This window comes from Coenobita brevimanus, chromosome 78, assembly GCF_032717465.1.
Source record: "Coenobita brevimanus isolate Jiangsu-jjx chromosome 78, ASM3271746v2, whole genome shotgun sequence".
In the NCBI taxonomy this organism is placed as follows: Eukaryota; Metazoa; Arthropoda; class Malacostraca; order Decapoda; family Coenobitidae; genus Coenobita; species Coenobita brevimanus.
The window spans coordinates 1,005,140-1,024,206 of NC_137031.1; the positions used below are offsets into that span (position 1 = coordinate 1,005,140).

General features: G+C 43.5%; 1 protein-coding gene across 1 annotated transcript; it reads left to right on the top strand.

Annotated features, from left to right (window-relative positions):
* Positions 1 to 17,443: 17,443 nt before the first annotated feature.
* LOC145408630 (uncharacterized) lies at positions 17,444 to 18,616 on the top strand. The gene has a single exon (XM_080279317.1). It carries the CDS (start codon positions 17,444 to 17,446, stop codon positions 18,614 to 18,616), a length of 1,173 nt encoding a protein of 390 aa, XP_080135443.1.
* Positions 18,617 to 19,067: the final 451 nt, after the last annotated feature.

Consider the following 19,067-nt stretch of genomic DNA (forward strand, 5'->3'; position numbering starts at 1 on the left):
CCTCTGTCCTAGCCAAATTATTCAGACTATGCATACGTACTTCTTTTTTATTCCCAAATTCATGGAAAGAAGCCAATATCCACCCAGTTCCAAAGAAAGGAAGTTCGTCTGACCCCTCCAATTACAGACCAATAGCTGTCACATCTTCTCTTGGTAAGGTATTTGAAACTTTAATTAATAAGCATATTGTTAAACATCTTGAATCCAACAACTTAATTAGTGATAGACAATACGGTTTTCGCCACGAAAGATCCACCATTGACATACTCAATCTCTTAACTCATACCATCCATCAGTCAATTGATCTTTTTGAAGAAACTCATGCAGTAGCTCTTGATATCTCTAAAGCTTTCGACAGAGTATGGCACCGTTCCCTGCTGTCCAAACTCCCTTGCTATGGACTAACGTCTTTTGTTCCTTTGATTTCTTCTTATCTTAGTGACAGGAAAATAAGAGTAAAAGTAGATGATGTATATTCGAATTTCCACTCAATTAACGCCGGCGTGCCGCAGGGATCAGTTCTGGCGCCAACCCTATTTCTGGTTCATATTAATGATCTCTTATCTGTCACTCACAATCCCATTCACTCATATGCAGATGACTCAACACTACATAGTTCATTCACACTCAGACATCCATTTACAAAGTCTAATATCTCTACCTCTCAACTCAGTACAGCCATCTCCATAAATCAAGATCTATCTACAATCAGTGAATGGGGACAAAACAACCTTGTCTCTTTTAATGCTAGTAAAACTAAATATATACAGTTTACTAATAGACAGATATTGCCAGATTCGTACATTACCTTCAGTGCTACTAATATTCCCATCTCCAAAAGTATTGAAATTCTTGGTGTCTCACTTAACAGTGCCCTCAGCTGGACCTCTCATGTCAGATCACTTGCTAAAACCGCCTCAAAGAAACTTGGATTATTGTACAGAGTCCGTAACTTCTTCGCCGATGAGCAGTTAGCTATAATTTATAAGAGTCATGTGTGGAAGCGATGAAGAAGATTAAGCTGGGAAAGGCCCCAGGAATTGATGGAGTGTGTGGTGAAATGCTTAGGTATGGGGGTGAGATTGTTGTGGAGTGGATATGGAAGTTGTGTAGATTGGCTTGGGAAGAGGGAAGGGTTCCAGAGGACTGGAAATCAGGTATAATTGTTCCTCTGTACAAAGGAAAAGGGGAGAGAGAAGTATGTGGTAACCATAGGGGTATTTGCCTTCTTAGTGTGACTGGTAAAATATATGGTAGAATACTCATTGATAGGGTTAGGCATATGACAGAGGAGCTAGTTGGAAAAGAACAAGGGGGATTTAGGAAGGGAAAAGGGTTTGTAGATCAGATATTTGTTCTAAGATGTTTAGTGGAGAAGTATCTAGAGAAGGGAAGGAAAGTGTATGCTGCCTTCATGGACTTGGAGAAAGCTTATGACAGAATAGATAGGCAAGGTATGTGGAAGGTATTAAGAAGATATGGAGTGGAGGGGAAATTGTTGAGTGCTGTGAAGAGTATGTACGAGGGAGCTAGGGCTACGGTGTGAGTGGATGGTGAGCTGAGTGAGTTCTTTGATCTCAATGTGGGACTGAAACAGGGGTGTGTGATGTCTCCATGGCTGTTTAATATATATATGGATGAGGTTGTAAAGGAGGTGCAAGGTAGGGCAGTTGATGTGGGGGTGGCCCTAATGAATGAGGGTGAGATTTGGAAGCTTCCGGTGTTGCTGTTTGCTGATGATACAGTATTGTTGAGTGAAGATGAATGGGAGTTGCAAGGTCTGGTGAATGAATTTGGGACAGTGTGTAGGAGGAGGAAGCTGAAAGTTAATGTAAACAAAAGTAAAGTTATGGTGTTTGAGAGGAATGAAGTCACAGAGTGTGCAGTGAGGTTGGATGGTGAGGATATGGAGAATGTGAGTGCATTCAAGTACTTGGGTAGTGTGATGAGTAAGGATGGAACTTTGGGGGATGAAGTACGTGAAAGGGTACAGCAGGGAAGAAAGGTTGTTGGTACACTGAAAGCAGTGATGAGAAATAGGCAGGTGAGTATGGAAGTTAAGAAGTCACTGCATGATGGTATTGTGATCCCTACCCTGACGTATGGAAGCGAGGCGTGGACCTTGCAAGAGGGGAACAAGTCAAGAGTGAGAGCAGTGGAAATGAGTTACTTGAGAGGAGCATGTGGAGTGACGTGGAGGGACAGGTTGACGAATGAAGAAGAAGGAACGTTGTGGGGTAGATGTGGATGTGGTTGAAAAGATTTGGAGAAATACACTGAGGTGGTTTGGACATGTGGAGAGAATGGAGAATGAAAGACTGACTAAGAGGGTGTATGTAGGTGAGGTGGAGGGAGGGAGAGGGAGGGGTAGACCGAGGATGATGTGGAGGGATGGAGTTGAGAGGTATATGAGGGAGGGGGGGGTGAGTTGGGGGGAGGGGAGTCAAATGGTGGGTGACAGAGTGACTTGGAGGCGTTTTGTCTGTGGCCACCCTTTGCGGGATTAGGGCGTCGGGCTATAGATAGATAGATAGATGTGTGCTCTCAGCTTGAATATTGCTCACCCTTGTGGAATGGTTGTGGAGAGGTTGCATTAAGACAACTTGACAAAATTCAGAATAAAGCTGTTAGAATCATTAACAACCCTGCCATTACATATAAACTACCTCCCCTGCAAGTAAGAAGGAATGTTGCCTCCCTTGCATTATTTTACAGATATTTTTTTGGCAAATGCTCAGACGAAGTTGGGTCCATGGTGCCACCTCTCCATGCCTTCCCTCGTGCTACACGGGCATCTGGTAGCGCTCATGACTGGAATGTCACTCAACCATATTGCAGAACTTCTGCCTATCAGAATTCTTTCATTCCCTGAACTGCATCTCTCTGGAACTCGCTTCCCCAGAGTTGTTTTCCTCCAAATTTCAACCCACAACTGTTCAAGTCTGACTGTTACAGATATTTTATGAACAGAGGACACCAATAATCTGGTGTATGGATTATTTTTTTTTTACCCATTTGTTTTTCCTTCCTCCGTTCTGTTATTTATTTATTTAAAAAAAAAAAAAAAAAAAAAAATCTTCTTACATCAATTAGCTTCATTATTATTAAAAGCACACTCAACGATTTATACTCAGTGCATCTAATATAAATGAGTGGGGTTAGAAACTTGTGATATCTGCTGGGGGGGGGGGAATCTCTCTCTAAAAGACTGAGGCTTGTGGCTAAGTGAAGTGGGCAGCATCTGCTCACCAAATTTGATCCACAGCACCAACATGCTCATATTTTCAATATCAGAGCAAAGGGCAATATAATATCTTGTTCAGCAAAATTTTGTTTAACTTTATAAGCTGGAATTCAAGACGGCCTGCACTTCAGAAAAATACACTGTATATTTTTCACAAGCAACTTGTATGATAATCACAGAAATAAAATAAAAGTTTGTAAAAATGAATAACCTTATTTTTTTTTATAACTTTTCTTCTGTAGACATTACTACTTGTAATTAAAAATCCAGACAACAAGGTTCTGCAGCTGCACTCTGTATAAATAGTGGTCATTACAAGGTCCCTCGGCATGACTGGACCTTCTTCTTAGAAGGAAAGTGATTATGTGAATTAGTCTTTCCTCATGCTGGCTAAGCACAAATCAGGAATTGATTTCTGTAAGGAGAGCAGTGCATGTGAAGGACGAGTGCCGTACTGCCTAGAATACTAAAATTACATATGCATATGGCACATACCTTCAGCTTTCTCCTGGGATGTTTGTTGAGCCTTCGTTGATTACCGTAGGACTTGTGGAGACTTCTGAAGTTGGGTAACGAAGTCTCCACTTTACACCTCCCGACAACCCGTAATATGATTACCACAGCCAGATATTATCACTAGAAACGCTATTCTATGATTATCAAGTAGTTTGGGATCCATACTCCAAAAAAACCCACTGAAAACAATGAATACGAGCGCGTATGACCTTCCCAGTTGCGCTAGTTCGCTGTTGGTATTCTGTCATTTATTATTCATAAAACCCCTCACACTTTATATTTCTGTTACTCTATAACACTTATATATATCTCCAGTCTTTCTCCATAAGGTTCCTTCAGTAGTATTAGTTTATTGTCACTGAAGTCATTCAGTTTTTCATTCAGTAAAATTCGTAGAGAGCCACGGATTCACTTTCACTGTTATAACCTTAAGTATTTGTACTCATATTCTTATATTACTAATTACTTACATTCTATTTACATTTTCTATTGTATTTTCAATATTTACACTTCTATTTTACTTACACTATGTTATTCACTGTCACTTTCAGTAACATAAAACTATATTATGCTGTTCAGTCATATGTACTGTACATCCATTGCTTTCACTTGCAATTTACACATTATTTTCCTTTCCCACTTGCACATTTAGAACTGCTTCTGGCTGTTGTAATCAAAGAAGCAGGTAACACAGAGGGGAACCTGGCACTCAGCGCACTGCCAAGAGGTGCGTTTGTGCTCAGGTGGTATGTGCACACACCTGGCACCTGCGGATTGCAGCCTTCCTCTTGGTTGTGGCAGGCATTTCCACCAGTCTGTGCCGATCCATGTACGCCCTTTGCTCAAGTCTGTCGGGAAGTGTTACTGGATGGCACCTTGGAGTTGCTGCTGTCACCCTACCATATCTTTCAAGCAGCTGCTGAACACAAGTCCTGGCGAACAACCTCAGGGAGAAGGACTTGGGTGGCTTGACCTTCATCTTGTACAGGATGAAGGCGTTCAGCATCGTCATGTCTATGAGATGCAGAAAAACTTTCCTGTACCACCTAGTATTCTTCCTGAGGCAGTCGATCTCTCCAATCATCATGTCGGACTTGTCCACCAGCCGCATGTTGATATTATAGTCCAACACAGCATCAGGTTTCATCACAGGTTCGCCTGTCCTACGGTAGACTTTCCCACTGTCTGTCATTTCCCCCTTGTGTACAGTGGTGAGCATGTGCACGACCCTCTTGTCATGCCACCGTATTGCCAGCATCTTCTCAGACTTGCGTAGGTGCACGACTCCTCGCTGCGAGGTTCCTGCCTCTGGGAATTTAGGGAAGTGGGCACGATTACTCTTGACAGTGCCGCAGGAGCCGATGCCGTGCTCTGAAAGGTATTTGGCAAGTTTCGGTGCTGTATAATAGTTGTCTGTATACAGCACATGATTCCCACCAAAATACCTTTCAAGGAGCACTCACTACACAGCCTGAGAAGCCAAGGGGGTGTGTTTTATCAAGATCGACAGTGCTGGCTGAATAAATGACAAAGTCAAGGATGTACCCCATCTTACAGTCGCACAGTACAAAGAACTTGATTCCAAAGCGATGGTGTTTGCTTGGAATGTACTGAACAAACCGAAGACGTCCTCTGAACAAAACCAAGGATTCGTCAATGACAACCTTCTGAAAGGGGTGGAAGAATGTCATAAACTTATCCTTCATTCTGCTCAGAATCTCCCGGATCTTCCAGAGTGGGTTGGTTTGGGAAGGTACATTGTTGTCGGCAAAGTGCAGGTTTCCCATGATGTTCCGGAAGCGATCTCTGGCCATGTACTTATTGAAGGTGGGTGAGGGTAGTAAGGGGTCCATGGACCAGTATTCTTCCAACTCATGCTTCTTTGAGTGTGGCATGAGAAGCATGAGGGCGAAGAACACATACAGCTCCTGCACTCCCAGCATGGACCACTGTTGCATCTTGGCTGCACCTGTACCACTTGCAGCACGTTGTGATTCATACCTGTTGGTCTCATCACATATGTGCTGCATGACTTCGTCATCGAGGAAGGCCAAAAGGAAGTCCACACACTCAGCATCCTCGTCAAGAGTGAAGGCAGGCTGTATTCCTGAGGAACTCTTGTCAAAATAGAGATGTTCAGGGACAAAATCGGACCCTTCCGTCCACGCGAAGGCGTCCAGGATTCCCTGTCGTGGCAGTGTAGGGTGGGTGAGGGTGGAGGGTGGCTGTGAGGCAGATTTCTGGTTCAAGGTCACTCGCACTGACCCTGGGTTGCCGTACAGCACTAGCAGCCCTTACTCTACTGGCAACTCTACTTTTACAGGTCAGGGTTTTACCTCTTCCTCTACGGCCTGTCTTCACTGTTGATGCTGGTGGTGACTCCGACGACGAAGACTCCGGAGAAAATTCAGCACAAGAAGAGGAAGAAATGAGTGAAGTGGGGCTTGGGGAACGGGGAGGTGAATCAACTCGGGACTCATGGCGGGCTGGGTCACGCGGGGCCATTGTTCCAGGGCTAACCCGCCGCCTTTTCACTCCCTTCCCAAATGCCTTCCCTTGCTGCACTAACGGCTCCTTTCCCTTGGAGCTAGGGATAACTTGGGACACTGAAGCACTCATACTAGTAGTTTCTGGCACGATTTCCTCACCCGGCTCATCACACGAATCCCCCGAAGGGTCATAGTCACTATCCATCATTATCATTGATAATTCGGCTAATTCACGTTCCACTGCAGAGTCACTTAGTCCTTTCCTGCTTCCTCCACGAGTTTTTCTGGGTGTAGAGGTCACGGGGCCCTTTGGAATGGGCGCAGAAGCGGCAGAAATGGCGGGGCGCGAGTGCGACATTCTTTGACCACAGAGGAGGACAAGGAACTAAATGGCGCAGCTTATCTGAGAAGGCAAGGGTTGACAGTGACAATGGGGCTGACAGCTGCTAACTTACTTGCTAAGAAATTATTGGTAGAAAATCTTGGCAATCTATCTATCTATCTATCTATAGCCCGACGCCCTAATCCCGCAAAGGGTGGCCACAGACAAAACACCTCCAAGTCACTCTGTCACCCACCATTTGACTCCCCTCCCCCCAACTCACCCCCCTCTCCCTCATATACCCCTCAACTCCATCCCTCCACCTCATCCTCGGTCTACCCCTCCCTCTCCCTCCCTCCACCTCACCTACATACACCCTCTTAGTCAGTCTTTCATTCTCCATTCTCTCCACATGTCCAAACCACCTCAGTGTATTTCTCCTAATCTTTTCAACCACATCCACATCTACCCCACAACGTTCCTTCACTTCTTCATTCGTCAACCTGTCCCTCAACGTCACTCCACATGCTCCTCTCAAGTAACGCATTTCCACTGCTCTCACTTTTGACTTGTTCCCCTCTTGCAAGGTCCACGCCTCGCTTCCATACGTCAGGGTAGGGATCACAATACCATCATGCAGTGACTTCTTAACTTCCATACTCACCTGCCTATTTCTCATCACTGCTTTCAGTGAACCAACAACCTTCCTTCCCTGCTGTACCCTTTCACGCACTTCATCCCCCAAAGTTCCATCCTTACTCATCACACTACCCAAGTACTTGAATGCACTCACATTCTCCATATCCTCACCATCCAACCTCACTGCACACTCTGTGACTTCATTCCTCTCAAACACCATAACTTTACTTTTGTTTACATTAACTTTCAGCTTCCTCCTCCTACACACTGTCCCAAATTCATTCACCAGACCTTGCAACTCCCATTCATCTTCACTCAACAATACTGTATCATCAGCAAACAGCAACACCGGAAGCTTCCAAATCTCACCCTCATTCATTAGGGCCACCCCCACATCCACTGCCCTACCTTGCACCTCCTTTACAACCTCATCCATATATATATATTAAACAGCCATGGAGACATCACACACCCCTGTTTCAGTCCCACATTGAGATCAAAGAACTCACTCAGCTCACCATCCACTCACACCGTAGCCCTAGCTCCCTCGTACATACTCTTCACAGCACTCAACAATTTCCCCTCCACTCCATATCTTCTTAATACCTTCCACATACCTTGCCTATCTATTCTGTCATAAGCTTTCTCCAAGTCCATGAAGGCAGCATACACTTTCCTTCCCTTCTCTAGATACTTCTCCACTAAACATCTTAGAACAAATATCTGATCTACAAACCCTTTTCCCTTCCTAAATCCCCCTTGTTCTTTTCCAACTAGCTCCTCTGTCATATGCCTAACCCTATCAATGAGTATTCTACCATATATTTTACCAGTCACACTAAGAAGGCAAATACCCCTATGGTTACCACATACTTCTCTCTCCCCTTTTCCTTTGTACAGAGGAACAATTATACCTGATTTCCAGTCCTCTGGAACCCTTCCCTCTTCCCAAGCCAATCTACACAACTTCCATATCCACTCCACAACAATCTCACCCCCATACCTAAGCATTTCACCACACACTCCATCAATTCCTGGGGCCTTTCCCAGCTTAATCTTCTTCATCGCTTCCACTACTTCCGACCTACTGATCTCTTCCTCCCTCCTCTCATCTCTTCTTCTCCCAGCCATTCCCCAACCACTTATACTCACACTGCTCTCACTCTCTACATTCAACAAATCCTCAAAGTGCTCCTTCCATCTCCTCAATTTCTCTCTCTTCTCCACCAACAATCTGTTATTCCTATCTTTCACTCCCCTACTATTTCCCCTTTCACACTGCCTTACTTTCTTTACCTCCTTCCAAAACAATTTCTTACTCTCCCTCCATTTCACACTCAGATTCCTCCCAAACTCTTCATCCACTTTCTTCTTACTCTCCTTCACCAGTCTCTTAACCTCCCTTCTCCTGCTCACATATACCTCTCTCTTCTCTCTCTCATCTTCTCCCCTACCTCTACTCGCCAACCATTCACCATATGCCTTCTTCTTTGTTCCACAGCTCGTTTCACCTCATCATTCCACCATGCTGTCCCTTGCACACCCTTGCATCTCCTCCTCACTCCACAAACCGCCTCACAACCTGCGCTTATCTCTTCCGTGAATATCTTACATACATCTTCCACCCCTTCCATCTGCTCTAGCTCATACCTTCCCAATCTTTCTTCCACTATGCTCTTATACTCTGTCATTTTCTCACTATCTTGCAATTTCTCCACTCTTCGCACAGGAGCTGCTTCCTCCTGTCTTCCCCTTCGTCTCCTCAACCACTTTCTTTGCAGCTCTACCTTGGCCATCACCAAGTGATGGTCCGAGACTCCATTCCCCCACCCTCTCCACACTCTTACATCCAACACTTGTCTTCTCATTCGCTCATCCACACACACGTAGTCTATCATTGCCTTTCGTTCAACAAGTTCACCATCCATCCTCCTCATTACTCTCCATGTATACCGGTGGATCATCTTATGACGAAAGTAGGTGTTGGCTATTGCCAACCCCTTACCAGCACAGATGTCCACCAAAGCACTACCATTCCCATCTACTTCAGCTGGCACACCCCACTGACCAACCACTCCATCCACTCGTACATTCCCAACTTTGCCATTCATGTCTCCAATCAACAGCACTCTCTCGCTCCTCTCAAACTTGTCCATACATGCATCTACTCTCGCCCAAAACTCATCTTTCACTCTTGCCACTCGATCCTCTGTTGGAGCATACACACATACAATCGCCCATGCTTGTATACCTACTTTCATCCTCACCCATACAATCCTTGCACCCACTGTTCCATACTCTCTTATATTCTCCTTCCACTTCTTGCTTATCATCAGACATACTCCCTCTCTTGCCCTATCATTCTCACTGACTCCCGCACATATACCTAAACTGTATTCCCATTCTCTCATCCTTTCACCTTCCCATTTAGTTTCAGTCAATCCACATATATCCACTTTTGCATCCTCAAGCACCTGGACAATCTCTCTCTCTTTCACTTCATCATTCACTCGTCTCACATTCCATGTTCCTACCCTCAGAATGTCCTTTGTCCGTTCCTTAGTTGTCAACGTATGGTCCGTCCAGGTCCGAGGTGCTTTATTTGCTTTTTTAGTTAGTTCTTTTTACGGGGTGGGGCAATACATAAAGAAATAGGTAGTTTCAGGTGAATGTAAATGTCACTTAGGCTTCTCCCTTCCTTTCTGATATATATTTTTATTACAGAAATAGATTACAAGGCATAATTCAAAGGGGAAATTACAGTGGGAATTTAGCGAATGAATGCATGTGAGGTGTTGTTAGGTGATAATTAGCCAATTCCTGGTGTATACCACCATCACTTACCTTATTTTTTTTTGGTATATATTATTTTGTATAAGTATAGGGCATAGGGCTTATTTCAATGGATGAAATCTGTGGAAAAAACCGGGGGAAATTTACTTAGCACAGCACAGCGTGGGAGGTGAGAGGACAGGGTAATGGAGGGCAGGTAGGGAGGGGTGAGAGGGTACTGGAGGGAAGGTAGGGAGGGGAGTCAAGAACTGGGGAAAATGGCTAAATTGTCAACAATGGATGGGAGTACAGATGAGATTAGGAGTGCGGACTATTGGTGGACAGTAGCAGTACATGCTAAAAAATGATTAGTAGGAAATCTCAAAAATACAGAAAAAAGTAGGTAGTTCCAGGTGAATGTAAATGTCACTTTGGCTTCTCCCTTCCTTTCAAATATATAAATTTTTTTTACGAGAATAGATTATACAGCATATTTCAAAGGGGAAATTTCCATGGGAAATTAGCGAACGAGTGCACATGAGGTGTTGTCAGGTGATAATTAGCCAGATCAAGGTGTATAGCACTATCACTTACCTTATTTCTTTTTGGTATATATTATTTTGTATAAGAATAGGGCATAGGGCTTATTTCAATGGATGAAATCAGTGGATAATTCCAGGGGAAATTTGCTTTAGCGCAGCACCGCCAGGGAGGTGAGGGGACAGGGTAATGGAGGGCAGGTAGGGAGGGGAGTCAGGAACGGGGAAAAATGGCTAAATTGTCAACAATGGATGGGAGTACAGATGAGATTTGGAGTGCTGACTAGTGTTGGACATTGGCAGTACTGATAGATGATACAAGCCACCACTTGTAAGCCCGGGTGAATTCAAAATAACACAGAATCACAAAAGTGACGCCCTGCGGTATGATCCATTGTGCCCAAGCGTCACGAAAGTGACACCCCGCGGTTAAGGTAACGGCACTCGTCCGTGGAGTGAGTTGTGCTATTCTTATGGTACTTGCAAGTTAGCCGTCAGGACCACGAAGGTGCGCGCGGGCATTCCCATGAGCGAAAACGTCTTTCTTTGTATGCACAGCTAGACTTTCTATGACCTACATTACTGCAGTGCCAGCACGGAATTGAGAATTGTTTGCTTCGTCGCAGAGTTGCATTGTCACGACCGCTAGAAGGTGAACGATATTGTGAGTGAGACCGATTATTATGTTTGGTTCTTGTAGTTGGCCGTGAACGAGAGGAATCAGATGAAGTGATGCTGGTGTGTAGTACTATCGCAGTACCACGTGCAGAGGGAGAGGGTGAACTGTAAGAATCGACCTGGTGAGTGAAGTCTGTTCCTGACCTCTCTACAATTGTTTTACTGACATCCAGTATTTTGTCTCCTGGTTTAAACCCAACTTGTAGTGCTATTTGTTTTTGGGAGTCCGAAAGCCAATTGAGAAATCTAAAGTAACCGAACAAGTCTGCAAAATTATTTAATGTAATCATGATCTCCCCGTTGTGTTCTGTTACCCATTGAGTACCACGGAATAATTGGCGCAACTCTGAACTCGTCGCCCTCATAGTAGCGGTTGCCTCAATTACTTTTGCATGTTGGGGATGTACCTTCATGTCTTCCTGCATTTGCTTGGGGAGATTAGTTAATCCTATAAGTGATGCAGAATTGGAATGTTGGCAACAGTATTGAATGAGCCGTTGGCTAAACGTGTCAAACGTTTGACAATCTTCGAAGTTCCCCGCACGAATAGCGGCTCCTATTAATGAGCTGCCATGGTGAAGTCGACTGAGAAGATACGAAATTTTCAAGGGTTCATTTACAATCTGGCGATTATGAAGGTTGTTTCGACCTCTCTGAGGAAATCGTAAATCGAAACGGTACTATCTTCTGTAAATTTGGGTCTATTCACATCATCTAAATATATGGATAGGTGGAGGGTTCTGAGTCGCCATCGTAAGAAGAGGGTGAGACCGCGAAGGTGAGGAAGTAGGCACGGTAGTGAACTGAGACAATGTGTGGGAAGGAAGTGTCGTAGCGGTAGTGGTGTGTGTATGTTTAGTTGTAGGGAGGGATAAAGACTGTGGAGAAGACTGAGTGGTTTCAGGAGAATCAGTTGGAGAAGATGATAGAGTATCTGGAGTTAATATATCTGGATTTAGAGTAGGAGTAACAGGTTTAGTAGAAACAGGTAGGGAACTTACGGTTGGTTTGGTATAAGATCTGCCACTGCGAAGTCTACATTATCATTACATACAGCGTTATCTGTGTTACCGTCAGATTCAATAGGTGAGAGATCTACCGTTTTAAAAAAGGACATTTAACAGAGTAGGAAGTAAGCAAATAAAACTAAATGAACAAATGGATGAATAAATGAGAAAAAATAAATATAAATATTTGTAATCTGTGAAGAAATGATTTATATACAATGAATATGAGTGAAAATGAATGCGTTATTTACAGCTGAGTATGAGTGGGAGAAAATGGGATGAAGTAGGAGTGAGTGAACGAAAAATTCTGACTGAATGAAAAATGAGGGACAAAAATGCAATGAATGGATGAGAGTAAATGGTGAAAATATCACAATCAATAGAGACAGCTTGGCTTCTCTGTAGAAAGGGATTAATCAATGTGATGGAATGGGGAATTGCATGAAAATGCAGGTAGGAAATACTTTGTAGTGAGATGTGGTCTGTCCGAAGGCTGGAGAAAAGTGAGGCTCTCGTCTCCTCGTGATTGGGTGAAAGTGTCCGTGACGTCACTGGGTGCGGCTCTTCATTGGGCAGAACGAGAAGCTGATAGGAGCACGAGACTGTGACGTAGCTCAGTGTGACTGGCCACGCTCCCTGGGTGACGTCGGTGTGTGGTGGGTGGGGAAAACGATGACGTAATGGCGTCAGGCAGCAGTTGGGGGCTGCTTCCTGGAGTGGGGTCTGGGGTGGAGTTTGTGGGGGCTGAAACTAACCGTTACAGCAGGCTGGACAGGAACACAGGCAGGCAGGCAAAGGCAGGTTGTAGGTTGATGGGAGCAGGAGCTTTGCGTGGTTCACTGGTTGTGGTGGCGTGGTGATAGGTGGGGCATTGATGTGGAGGAAATTCCCAAAATTACATTAAAACTGCCAGAACGATTCCACACCAAGACTGCAAACAGGGCTGGAGGCTAGGGCGGAGATAGGCTGTGTGTCGTCGTGGGAAGAACAGCAGACAGTAGCGTGGGAAGATAGACGCAGCAAAACTGGCCCACAGAAGACGTAATTCACTATTATCCCACTCGCTTTCCACCAAATGTTAAAGCTGTCGATGGCCCCCTTTACGTCACTTGCAGGTAAAGGCAAAGTCTTGTAGTAGTTTTCTGACAGTATATTAAACACCATCTTGAATCAGTATACAGCGATGGTGGACAATTGCACGTCCAACCCCAGACCCGTTTGGACAGCTACTGATCGCCGGTTACCACCGGCTAGAGAGAGAGAGAGAGGCGGTGCGACTATGGAAGTCGTGACTCATACCTCGTAGACATAACACTGAGCAAGCATTGATGCCCTACTTGGATCCTACTTACAACTACTTACATACTATATTTACATAGTATATAATATCTACAAAAAGGTTACAAACATATGTTCATGTATGTGTACAGTGATTTATGGTGCTAAAGTACTCTAGTTGGATCTGCAGGTGTTGGGGTCTTTGCCCAGGAGAGTTGAGTGGGATCGCTGGGTGGATTGGAAGCAGAAAGAGGTCTTTGGGCAGGAGAGTTGAGTGGGATGGCTGGGTGGATTGGAAGCGGAAAGAGGTAGCAGTTGCAGCGTACCGGCTTTATCAGCTCTTGGGCGCAGGAAAGCAGAGGCATTGGCCTTTTTTCTTGTCATCACGGGTTGTGATACAGTGTCATTCTTTGCCAACAAAGGTAAGATGACAGTCTGGAAGGCATGGGAGGTCTTTCCTGACATCACAGCCAGTTTTCATGCTCTGTCCACCAAACCTGCATCTGTCTACAGTGAATTCCACAAACTAGAATGGTTCATGGCAGTGGTGTATGACAGGACAATGGACTTGAAGTCTGTGAATGACGTGCACAAGTTCTTATTCCCGAAGAGGGCAAGGACAATTGAACACATTCCTCCCACAGCTGATGCTCTTGAGGAACATACCGTAAGAGCATAGTACCAGGCTGGACATGTTTGGGGCCAAGCTTTAGTTTCCCAACCAGAGCTCCCATCACCATCTGGCTGGGGTTGGTAGAAACTCAACAGTACTTGGCACCCTGTATGGACAGAGTTGCCTGTTGTCCAGAACACCTGCTCAGAATTAATCAGTTGCCACTGTAAAACTGCTTGCAAAGGGAACTGCAATTACTACAAGGCTAACTTGCCATGTACGTCATTATGTGACTGCGATGGACATTGTTTTAATATCTGAATTTCATCAAAAAGACATGCAATAGATGTTTGCCATTGTATCAGAGTTGTAACGGAAATGAACTTCAACAGGTAGCCACCTTGAATTCCAAGATGGCCGACCTTCCACATCGGACAGTGATTCCATTGGATTGCCAGACCCTGAAAACAAAGGGTTAGTCATTGGAATTGTTTCTATTTATCATAGTATTGGAGTTATTGAAGAAAATGGGGTTCTAAGGCGACCATCTTGAAATCCAAGATGGCCGACCTTTACCGGGTCAGAAAAATCATTCCATTCAAGTGCCAGACCCTAAAAACCTGGGGTTAGCCATTGGAATTATGTTTCTGTCTGTCATATTATTGGAGTAATTGAAGAAAATATGGGTTGAAAGGCAGCCATTTTGAAATCCAAGATGGTGACCATCAGGGGCCCAAGATTCTGGAGGTCCATCTCAGAAAATGATTGTCTGGGTCCCTTCTACAACTGTGCAAAATTTGGTGTTTTCCTGAAAAAGTGAACGATTGTTTGCCTTATCCGCTGGACTAGTAAAACCACTAACTCAGAGACAAACGGCCAACCCTTATGGGTTTATGGTATGGCTCTAGATAGATATAGGGGGTAGGGTGGCTTAGTGGTAGATTGTTGAACTTGGGACCAGGGGTCGTTTGTTCGAACCACGCCCGGTAGCTGCCATGCCGGGAGGGGTAGCACCCTCTTTTTACCTAGCAAGGCTATATGATCTAGTGAGGTCTAGCTCGGGGGGAACATTTTCCCTTTTCTAGATCAATAGATAGACACTCCTGTCATTGTTTCTTAATTTTGCATCATCCCTTAACTACCTGAAAGTCATCACTATCATCATAGCTTGGTCTCATCCTTGACCACCCTTGTTTCTAAATTACCTGCCATGCCTAACACTTCTGCTGCCACTTACTCTGCTATACCAGCCTCACTTTCCCACTCATATAACCAGTCCATTACATTAATGACCTCGCTCTTTCTTCAAATTTCTCTACTAAGCTTACCTGCTGAAAGCAAATTAATTTTTTTGGACTAGATGCATGCAAAATGAGGGCTCACTGGGCAGTGTTTTTAAATTCATAGAGATTCTTGTCTAATGGCAGCTCTTGTTGCAGGTCCACAGCTGAAACTGACTCTGCAAAGCAGATCTAAGAAGTGTGGTCATCAGAGAGCCACCTGAGTAATATATACACGGTAACGAGTTGACGGATATATAGGCACATGTTGTCTCAGTACAGTACTGTACATCCTACATGAGGTACCTCTTCCAAATATATGTAGCATATACTCTCTGTTCATAATGTCTTTCATTGTAAGAATATGAATCACTGGATGAGTGGTAGGAGTTGATCCAGGATCATTTAGCTGTTGTGATATCCTTTGCATTTACTGCTGTACAACCGCTGCATAGACACTGGATAAGGACTGGTAAAATAAGGAACCCAGTGGTATTTTAGACTGCATTAATAGCTTAAAACTCAGCAGTGAACTATTTATTTGAAAATATGGTTACATACTACTTGCAAGTGCAGAAGCAGTTATTGTTCAGTAATAATGTTTGTATCAGCAGTATTGTTCAGTGGAGACTAGTTTATGGCAGGAATTAAGAGAGTTTGGGGGAATCTTATGACAGGATGATAAAGGAAGAACCAGATGTAAAGATATATAGAGTCTGAGGTGGGTGACAAAATAGTGTAGGTGGCAAAAGATGAACCAGATGTAAATTTGAGTATGAGGTGAATGACAGAATAATGGAAGTGGTAAAGGAAGAACCAGGTCTAAAGTTACAGTGTGAAGTGCGTAACAGAATAACGGAGGTGGTAAAGGAAGAACTAGATGTAAAGTCAGAGTATGAGGTGGATGACAAAATAATGGAAGTGGTAAAGGAAGAACTAGATGTAAAGTCAGAGTATGAGGTGGATGACAAAATAATGGAAGTGGTAAAGGAAGAACTAGATGTAAAGTCAGAGTGTGAGGTGGATGACAAAATATTGGAAGTGGTAAAGGAAGAACCAGGTCTAAAGTTACAGTGTGAAGTGCGTAACAGAATAACGGAGGTGGTAAAGGAAGAACCAGGTCTAAAGTTACAGTGTGAAGTGCGTAACAGAATAATGGAGGTGGTAAAGGAAGAACCAGGTCTAAAGTTACAGTGTGAAGTGCGTAACAGAATAATGGAGGTGGTAAAGGAAGAACCAGGTCTAAAGTTACAGTGTGAAGTGCGTAACAGAATAATGGAGGTGGTGAACGTAACAGAATAATGGAGGTGGTAAAGGAAGAAACAGATGTAAGGTTACAGTGTGAGGTGGATGACAAAATAATGGAGGTGGTAAAGGAAGAACTAGATGTAAAGTCAGAATGTGAGGTGGATGACAAAATAATGGAGGTGGTAAAGGAAGAACTAGATGTAAAGTCAGAGTGTGAGGTGGATGACAAAATAATGGAAGTGGTAAAGGAAGAACCAGGTCTAAAGTTACAGTGTGAAGTGCGTAACAGAATAACGGAGGTGGTAAAGGAAGAACTAGATGTAAAGTCAGAGTGTGAGGTGGATGACAAAATATTGGAAGTGGTAAAGGAAGAACCAGGTCTAAAGTTACAGTGTGAAGTGCGTAACAGAATAACGGAGGTGGTAAAGGAAGAACCAGGTCTAAAGTTACAGTGTGAAGTGCGTAACAGAATAATGGAGGTGGTAAAGGAAGAACCAGGTCTAAAGTTACAGTGTGAAGTGCGTAACAGAATAATGGAGGTGGTAAAGGAAGAACCAGGTCTAAAGTTACAGTGTGAAGTGCGTAACAGAATAATGGAGGTGGTAAAGGAAGAAACAGATGTAAGGTTACAGTGTGAGGTGGATGACAAAATAATGGAGGTGGTAAAGGAAGAACTAGATGTAAAGTCAGAATGTGAGGTGGATGACAAAATAATGGAGGTGGTAAAGGAAGAACTAGATGTAAAGTCAGAGTGTGAGGTGGATGACAAAATAATGGAAGTGGTAAACAAAGAAACAGATGTAAAGTTAGATTGTGAGATGAGTGACAAAATGTTCCTCAGTGACAATGAGACTCTCGTGGATGCAGTGTCCTCAGCTGAAGTTAAGCAGTTCAGATGTTTGGAGTGTGATAAAACATTTCCTTTAAAGAAAAGTCTTAACAGACATGCAGTTGTTCATTCAGGAGTGAAGAATTTTGAGTGTGATGAATGTGGTAATCGATTTGCACAGAAGGGTGGTCTTACTCAGCACCTATTAATTCATTCAGGAGTGAAGAATTTCAAGTGTGATGAATGTGGTAAACTATTTGCACAGAAGGGTTATCTCACCCGTCACATATTAATTCATTCAGGAGTGAAGAAGTTCAAGTGTGATGAATGTGGTAAACAATTTGCAGACAAGTGTAGTCTCACTCAGCACCTATTAATTCATTCAGGAGTGAAGAAGTTCAAGTGTGATGAATGTGGTAATCGATTTGCACGGAAGGGTAGTCTTGCTCAGCACTTATTAATTCATTCAGGAGTGAAGAAGTTCAAGTGTGATGAATGTGGTAATCGATTTGCACGGAAGGGTAGTCTTGCTCAGCACTTATTAATTCATTCAGGAGTGAAGAAGTTCAAGTGTGATGTATGTGGTAAACTATTTGCACATAAGAATATTCTCACTCGGCACCTATTAATTCATTCAGGAGTGAAGAATTTTAAGTGTGATGAATGTGGTAAACGATTTGCACACAAGGGTAATCTCACTAAGCACCTATTAATTCATTCAGGAGTGAAGAAGTTCATGTGTGATGAATGTGGTAAACTATTTGCACAGAAGCCTAATCTCACCTGTCACATGTTAATTCATTCAGGAGTGAAGAATTTCAAGTGTGATGAATGTGGTAAACGATTTACACAGAAGGAAAATCTCACCAGGCACCTATTAATTCATTCAGAAGTGAAGAATTTCAAGTGTGATGAATGTGGTAAACTATTTGCACAGAAGTTTGAGCTCACCAGTCACATATTAATTCATTCAGGAGTGAAGTTCAAGTGTGATGAATGTGGTAAACTATTTGCATATAAGAATAGTCTCACCAGACACCTATTAATTCATTCAGGAGTGAAGAATTTCAAGTGTGATGAATGTGGTAAACTATTTTCACAGAAGGCTAATCTCACCTGTCACATGTTAATTCATTCACGAGTGAAGAATTTTCAAGTGTGATGATTGTTGTTGTTCTTTGACAGAGTCAAAGAATAGCATATGAATCGATTATACGGCATATTTCAAAGGGAAATAAACAGCGAAAATTAGCGAACGAGTGCACATGAGGTGTTGTCAGGTGATAATTAGCCAATTCTAGGTGTATGGCACTCTCACTTACCTTATTTCTTTCTTGTATATATTATTTGGTATAAGAATAGGTCATAGGGCTTATTTCAGTGGATGAAATCAGTGAAAAATTCCAGGGAAGATTTACTTAGCGTAGCATGGCCGGGCAGGCGAGAGGATAGGGTAATGGAGGGGGGGTAGGGAGGGGAGTCAAGAACGGGGAGAAATGGCTAAATTGTCAACAATGGATGGGAGTACAGATGAGATTAGGAGTGCTGACTAGTATTGGACATTGGCATTACTGATAGATGATACAAGCCACCACTTGAAAGCCCGGGCGAAT